Source organism: Gastrolobium bilobum, unplaced genomic scaffold (assembly GCF_033153095.1).
Source record: "Gastrolobium bilobum isolate Gb01-03AN ecotype WA unplaced genomic scaffold, APGP_CSIRO_Gbil_v1 utg5255, whole genome shotgun sequence".
Taxonomy (NCBI): domain Eukaryota; kingdom Viridiplantae; phylum Streptophyta; class Magnoliopsida; order Fabales; family Fabaceae; genus Gastrolobium; species Gastrolobium bilobum.
The window spans coordinates 994,677-1,003,063 of NW_026898528.1; the positions used below are offsets into that span (position 1 = coordinate 994,677).

An 8,387-nucleotide genomic window follows, 5' to 3' on the forward strand; every position below is an offset into this window, starting at 1 on the left:
AACCATTTTCTTATGTATAATATTTTTCTATCATTTATAAAATTTCTCCTCAACTAAATGATTTCAAATAACAGTACAATGTCTACCATCGGTTTTGATTAGCTTTTTCAGGGGCTTTCCTACAATTGGGCAGCCCAAGGCTTATGTGCAGAAGATATCATATGTATGCAAATTATCTTCTGATGCAATAAAAAAATATATACGTTTATAATAACTAATCACATATTCATCTTTTTCCGTTGGAGGTACTGGTGTTCTAAAGAGCTGTCAAATGTTTATAAATTATTTATTACATTTTATATACTTCAAACATTTATTATAAGAATTCATAAATAATAAGTTCTTGATAACTCATTACCAATTGTCTATTTTTTGTTATAAAATATAATCCTATTCGTTTCTAATGTTTTCTACCCAAAAAAAAAAAATCAATTATAAACATGTTAATTTTTTTTACAAAAATTACATAATTTGAGAAAAAAAAAACTCAATAATTATTTTAATATTTATTTTAGAAATTAAAAATAATAGTTTGAAAAAATCCAAAAAAAACTACATTACAAAAGCGTTTTTTTAAAACCTAAATTGGGGACATAAATTGCAAAAAGGGGGTAAGCAGCACATTAGAAAAATTATGCGTTTCTTTAAGGAGACAGAATTAAGAGAAATCAGTAGTTAGGAGTTATATTCTATCATTGTAATGAAGTTAGAGAATCCATCTTGAAATGTTACAATAAAGTTCCATGGTTCCGGCAAATAATGAAACGCAGACAAAAATTTCCCAACTCACCAATTTTTTTCAATGATGGGATAAATCAAATTGATATGAACAAACAACAAGAGTAGCTGCACCTATATCACTAACTTGTTCCCTGATATTTCCACCTTCTTAACACCATTTCCTTGGTCTGCTTCAGAACTGTAAAATGGCAATCTCCGCTTCAACTGATGCATCTCATCTGAGGATGTTTCAGTGGAACAAGAACCAACGCCATGAAATACAACACTACCATCTTCAACAGGGATGGCATATTTGTTTGCACTGGCATACCCATTGCTATAATTTCCATTGCCATTTGTTGCTGCTAACGACTTGCATTTAATCACATCTTCATGTCCTGAATCTTCTCTCGTGTTTTGATAATCCATACTAACAGAAGAATCATTATCAAAGCAAGAAAAGCCATTTGGCAAACCTGGAGAAGGACCAGACTTAGCCATATGACCAGCATCTTGCTCTTCCCTGCAGCCTAAAATCACTTCAGATGAACATGGATTTGATCTGCTTATTTCTATACTCCTCAAGTCATTGACAGCTTGAGAACTGTGTATATCAGATGATTCAACCGCACTACAGGAAGTCTCATTTGCAATGTCAACAACACCTATATCCTCATTGACAGCTTGAGAACTGTGTATATCAGATGATTCAACCGCACTACAGGAAGTCTCATTTGCAATGTCAACAACACCTATATCCTCAAAATGCTCTATTTTTGCATCGTAGTTCATTCCGGTTAAAGACACGTGTTCACAGCCAGAAACCTTCACCTCTGGACTACTATCAGATGGAAAAGCCTCACATCCTCTACTATAAGTCACGGTCTTCATATCTGAGAGGCATTCAGCTTGTTCAGCTGGGCCAGACTGCACTTCCACTTTGACTGTTTGTACTTCTGCTGTCCCTGAAGATTCAATGCTTTGAAGGCATGATGGTCGGGCTCTAACCCTGTTTCATGAGTAAATCATGTAATTCGTGTACCACATGGAACTACTTTAAACAAGCTTCCAAGATTTAAGATCTCACACAAAAAGCAAAGCAAATGCACTACAATGGGAATGTAAAACTAAACACAATCTCGAATCACGTAAGCATAATAGTTAAAATTGAATACATCACCAAGGCATAGGGTACAGGTTTCCAATGTAAAACAAACAATCAAGGCTAGGAAGGAGTGCATTGAGAAATAAAGCCTAATACTAACAAGAACAGAACTCAATCTTCTCTTGGTTACACATACAAAAAGGTTGGGGCAGTGTTGCAACAGTTGGCCTGGCCAACCATTCAAAAGATCAGACTACCACTCCAGTCCTGGGCCTCCTGGCCTTGTTAATAATCAACACCAACAAACAAATAGTTCGACTTGTGACCATGTTGACAGAACCAGCTATTTGGCCCAAAGCCCCAAATAACTAGAATTAGGCTTTTCTCTCACAAAAATGTAAGCCCAACTTAATATCAATCAACATAAAGAATAAACCTAAAATGTCAAAAGAAATGAGCAAATGATTAAGTTCAGCACTAATTGAGCCTAAACAAAGGTCAATTCTATTGAATGAAAATTCAAACGACAAAATCAGTCTAACTGAAGTTCAAAGGTCATATCATATTCGAGCACCACAAGAAAGATATGGAAGCACATATATTTTTGGAATTATATTGTCTAAGAGAGAGAACAGTAGCCTCTTCAACTCATGATCACAAGAATACCTGCTATACAACAGCATGTATGCGCCCCGAGAAAGTACCTCTTCCAATTCCACACTTATAACCTGAGAAATATAATGCAACCAAAATAAGGGTACTGAAACTTCAAGCACATGATAGAGTTCAGTAAACAAAAAAGAAAATGTTCAAAGTTGCAAGGAGACAATGAAATTACCTCACAATCATTGATTCTATACCAGTTTCCCCGGAAATCCTTGATGTAGCAGATGTAATGACCAAAAAATGAAGCATTAAGCATATCAATATGTACTACAACAGCATATAGCTTATAGATATCAGATCCATCTCCAACTTCACTCATGTAAGGGCTAAGGTCCAAAGTCTCAGGGAAAGTTACTCTCTTGTTAAGTTTTCCAAACCTCCCACTCTGCATGTTCACCACACCCCAGAAAAAAATGGTGAGAAAAATTGACAAAGAAAAGTTCATGAAACATTCAAGTCTTCAAGTCTTTATATACTAGTAGGAAAAAGAAACAAAGTACTCGGAAATTATGGTACATAGTAATCCATACATTTTGAGAGGGGCAATTACTACAAATCATACAACTGATATTTAACCCACTTATAGCATCTGTCAAGAACTCAGCAAGACTGTCTAGATCAAATTACTCAGACCTGAAATCTTTTTAAGGCAATTGTAAGAATATTTGGAGCTCGTTTCACAGTGAGACGTTTCCATGCCTTGACATAACCCTTGCACCTGCAAACAGTAACAAAACTTTGTGAAGACAGAACCCGCCTGACAGCAAAAGCACATCATTAAAGCAAATATTTGAATTCTATATTTCATGACATTTTACCTTATAAGTTCCCTAGTTATAAATCCGTTCAAATTTTGTCCCTCAGTCATCCAATACACACCCCAAATTATAGAAAAAAGCACATTTAAATGGAAAATAATTTTTGAACAATGAATTCTTGTAAAATTAGGGCATTTTTTTCCAAAATGTTAAATAAAAAACTATTTAAAAAATGTATTTTACCAAAATGAGATGGTTTTGCACACATGGCCATGCCACATGTGCAAAACACCATTCCGCATGATGCCTTGCATGGCACTACATGGAATGGCGTCTAGTGTGCCATGTGGCAAAGATGCCAATCCACATGTTTTCTTAATTAAAAGATAAATAGTTTGCAAATTTATTGTACGATGCATCTTGTGTGGTGGTATTATAGTACCCTCCCGCCAAACTGACCGGATTTTGATTCCCTGCTTACCCTTTTTCCTCAGACATGGCTTATAGTAAATTTGTAAAACTATTTATCTTTTAGATAAGATGCCACATGCACCAACGTCTTCCACAGACACTACCATGTGGCATATTGGATGTTCCCTTTCATGTGGCGCCATGCATGGCACCACGTAGAATGGCATTTACAAAACACCTCATTTTTATAAATTGTATTTTTTAAATATTTTTTATGAATAAATTTTTATTTGTCATTTTGGATAAAGTTCCCCAAAAGCAGCTCTTAAATTAATTAAAGAACTTATTAATAAAAAAATATGATTGTTGAAAGAGAGAATTATTGAGAGGAGTTGTGTTAGGGCACGCAGTGTTATGGTATTTATTGTTTTATTTTCAATCGATGAGAGAGTAATCTCAACTGACAAAAAATTAATCTCTAACATAATAATCAGTAATTGATTATTCTAATCTAATCAACACACATATAGTTGACTATATATTCTAACAATGATGCTAATATTCTAATATAAATGTTAATCTCCTAACAATTATCAACTCCACAGCAGCATTTATACATATTATTAATTCTTTTATTATATTTACACATATTTTTCGAAGCAACCTTACCCATCACATTTATACATATTTTCCCCATGAAGCCACTCCTTGACAGTAAACTGGTTAAGGCATTCCTCCAAGGAAGCAGCATCTCCATGAATTTCAACTGTCAAGTCCATCATATTTTCATACTGATTTGAATTCTTCTCACATTCTGTGCAAATCACCTAATTTTTTTTAAAAAAGGGCAGGTTAGGAAAGATGCCAGTGTCAGCAGCAAAATAACACAAAATGTAGAAATTGATAATTACACAAAGAAAAAGGAAGGCTTCAAAGATTCTTAATGTCCAATAAGCAAAAGACTAAATCATCTGGTACTATAACTTGGAATGCTCAAGAAGGCAGATTACATGACAGCTTGAGTCTAACCCATGGCCAGCAAGCAGAAAACCATTCTTTACGCATTCAAAGTTCAGCATTTTACCAATACCACTTACAAGCTGAATTGAATACCTAGTAACACCTTTATAAATTAAGCCATAAAATGCATTCCCCTCTATACTTGAAAGGCTACTTCAATTAAACAGATTAAACTAAATGCTTCAGTGCAACTATATCTTTCAGTCTTTGTGATCATGATTATCATTTCTTTGAAGGAAATAAACAAAAATCATGGGGATGATAGCAAGAGCCACTGCATTACAATAATAATTGCAAATTGAACAATGAAATAAAAACTATCTTTTCAACTGAAGGAAGGATGAGAAAAAGAGTAAATCTTAAGCCAATTTCTATAAAGAAGGACTAAAACAATAAAAAATGGTCTGTCCTCATCTGAAGAGCACAAGAAGATTTAAACTACAAAACTGTGTTATTCTCTGACCTGATTAAAGAAACAGATTTCTACACCATTATTCTCAGCTCTTAGGCTGGACTAACTTATTCAGTTCAGGAGATAGGAAGAGGAAACACAGCAAGCACCATCTAATGATTTCATGCCAAATAGCTGTCTAAATAGATGTCTAACCTCAGATTGAAGGTGTCCACCAAAAATGTGTTGAATAAGGGTTGTTTCTTGGAGGTTAGGAGGGACAGCTTTTTCTCCACCAAATTCATCAAGGCAAACAGATTGCATGGTATCAATGGCAAACCTACAACAGCATTAAAAATGTTAGGGGAAAAATAACCTTTAGTGTCTTACCAAACTAACATAAGATAAACATCCTTCTAAAATAGTCAATGCCCAATTCACTATGAAAATCAAATAACGTTGCTTCAAGAACAAAGAACCTCATGAACTCGTGAGCATCTTCTTGTCTTCCATAACCCAGTGTACCACCAATATTATGCACACGAGAGACTATATTCATCGGAGAAAATGCCTGTGAACTTAACATTGTCTTTTCAACATGGATTTCAAATTCACATAGAAAGCACCAATTGTTATGGCTGCCTGAAAAGCCACAACTAACAAACATAAGTATAAATAATAGTCAAGAATCAGCAAGCATTTAAAGGTCCAATCTATGACATTACATTCTCTACGGTGGCCCTTCTCCAACAAGTAGGCAATAAGTGGCCTTGTGAATGAGAGACATTGGAGAACCACATTCGCAAAGCAGCTGCACAGATTTGCAATATATATGTTAAATTCCACCTGAATCCTCTTATTGCAATCTATCCAATGATAACATGTAATAAAGCCAAGGCTAGGTTGTAATAAAGGAAAACCTGTTTTCACAATTGAAGAGTCCACAAGGAGGAAAGCCTGGTTTGTCCCAGTTAAAAAATTTAACAAATTCATCATAAGGAAAAAGAGGCTGAAAAACAAAAACAAAAAAGCATATAATTTTGGCATGCAAGACAGAAAATATATAAGATTCAACCAGGTAAAGATTGTATCATGTAATATTATCAATACATCCATAATAAAAAATAAATAAATACATTTTTAGGCTGCTTGTTAGGCCTGGAAGTTCCACGACCACATTCAGGGATCAGGGCAATTGAAGATGTACTTTTATTCACAGCTGCAGAAGCTTTAAACCCACTATTAACAGGCCCAGTTTGAGCCAAATTTATTGCACTGGTGCTCTGAAACTCCTTGCATTTCATCTTATGCTCAGATTTCCAGTGCGACTGTTGGCATGCTTCTGAGCTGAAAAATCGACAAAGGCAAGCCAAAGTCAGGTTCTTTTTTTTTTTAGAAAAAATATACAAATTGAGCAGTACTATAAGATGGAAAAACCAGTCAACTTCGTTGGTCAACCTTGAATTTGCAGCACAAGATTAACTAAAAAACTGATAACATCAACCAACCAATTAAAGGGTATATTTTTAGATGGGATAAGCAACAGGGATCAAACAAAACAAACATTGTCTTGCATCAAAACCTTCTTTATTATTATTATTATTATTATTATTATTATTATTATTATTATTAGAAAGAAAAGAGGTAGAAACCAGTATCGGACGGATTTGCAGCGAGAACACTTCTTATTGCTGGGGTTGCGACAAACGGCGCAAAGAGTGTCATCATCCATCAGAAAACCGGGCATGGCGCGGTTGTCACCGTCGAAATTGGCGTCGACTTCAAAGTACTTAGAGGCCGTGTTCTTCACCAACGTATGCAATCCAAACGCTACCACAAAAGCGGAGAATATAAATTGGAGGAGCCATTTCAGATCCCATGATACTCCAGAGACAAGCATCTACGATGATCCTAGGGTTTTTCATCCATCCATAACCATTAATTTGCTTACATCCCAACGTAACAAAACAACAAACCCAAAACCCTTTCTTGCTCCTTTCTAATCTTAAATCCTGTCTTCCTTAATCATCCCTCTCTGTTTCTCAGTTATCTATCAGTATCAATGTGACAGCGACAACTTTCTCGATCCTTTTTTCCTTCTCCGTGTTAGTTTTCTAAAACAGAACAATCACGATTAAGGAGCAATGTTAGTTTCGACACAAACAACGTTTGAGCAATTGTTTGTTGAAAGAGAAAGAGAGAGAGAGATAGAGAACTCAGTAACCTTAATTCCTTGGTCTTCTTGTAACGTTCTCTGCCGTTTTCTTTTTGTGCCCTTCTCAATATTTCTTTCCTGTTTTAAAACACAAAATTGTTATATACTTATATCCTAGTTCCCGGTACTTTCTGTTTTTATCAGAGTATCAATACTTTACTAGTCAATACAAATTATTAATAAATCTTATTAAATTAAGGGTTTGCATATGCAGTAAATTTAATACAATATTATTTTGCGACGAAAATTATAGTATTTTTATAATTTTAATTTATTTCAGAGTTACTATAGTTTTTATAATTATAATTTTTTAATATTTTAATTTCAAAATGACATTATTTTGAGAATTAATACAGAAACTTATCTGCAGTAACTGTAGAAATATTTTTATATTAAATTAAATATAAATCTGAAAAAAAATTATTTGATTTAATTATAAATAAGTAAGAACATGAATATATTCGAATATCTAAATGACATTGTATAATATTAAATTATACATTTTATAATAATTTAAAATATTTAGAGGATTTTTTGTAAAAAAATTTGTATACTATAATTTAAAATAGGGTAATAGTTTTCTCATGCAGTAAGATAAGTATTATCTCCTATTGACTCATTTATGTAAGTGGAGTCCACTTTATGTAAGTGGAGTCCACTTTCAGGGGAGTGAAAAAAAATAACGTGAGACTCATATTGAATTTGTATGTAGGAGATAAATTCTATCTTATGTAACATAATAAATTCCTTTAAAATATTAATAAAAGTCTTAGTATAATTAAGGATTAATACGTTATCTTTTGCAATCATTTTCTTCCTTTTTCTTGGTCGATGTCTGAGTTCCTACAATTTAAAATAAAAAAAATATTACTCAGTAATATAATAGGATATATGTTAAAAGTTAAAAAAATTATATTAATTATTTGAGAACTATTAAATATTTTTATAATTTTAAAATATTATTCATTTTTTGGTACATCATTCATATATTTATTTAATTATTAATATTTTATTTATTAACATATGCTCTGCGGTATAAAAATTCATTAAATTGTCTTTTTGATGCGTTTAAAATATATGTATGAGAAAATTTCTCAAACT

At 33.2% G+C, this 8,387-nt stretch overlaps 1 protein-coding gene across 1 annotated transcript; it reads right to left on the reverse strand.

Annotated features, from left to right (window-relative positions):
* Positions 1–680: 680 nt before the first annotated feature.
* Positions 681–7,347, reverse strand: LOC133317098 (ubiquitin carboxyl-terminal hydrolase 18-like). Its single transcript, XM_061518918.1, has 12 exons — positions 7,296–7,347; positions 6,724–7,185; positions 6,208–6,418; positions 5,992–6,080; positions 5,797–5,882; positions 5,551–5,713; positions 5,288–5,411; positions 4,330–4,487; positions 3,125–3,209; positions 2,664–2,876; positions 2,492–2,553; positions 681–1,729 (listed from the first exon to the last, which is right to left on the reverse strand). Exons 2-12 carry the CDS (start codon positions 6,969–6,971, stop codon positions 853–855), a joined length of 2,316 nt encoding a protein of 771 aa, XP_061374902.1. The 5' UTR covers positions 6,972–7,185; positions 7,296–7,347; the 3' UTR covers positions 681–852.
* Between the last annotated feature and the right edge of the window lie 1,040 nt (positions 7,348–8,387).

Coding starts and splice junctions, on each gene's coding strand:
- LOC133317098 (XM_061518918.1), bottom strand. CDS start 6,971: ATGCTTGTCTCTGGAGTATCATGGGATCTGAAATGGCTCCTCCAATTT. Junction 6,419..6,723: donor TGCAAATCCGTCCGATACTG/GTTTCTACCTCT, acceptor TCGATTTTTCAG/CTCAGAAGCATGCCAACAGT. Junction 4,488..5,287: donor GTGGACACCTTCAATCTGAG/GTTAGACATCTA, acceptor AAAAAAAATTAG/GTGATTTGCACAGAATGTGA.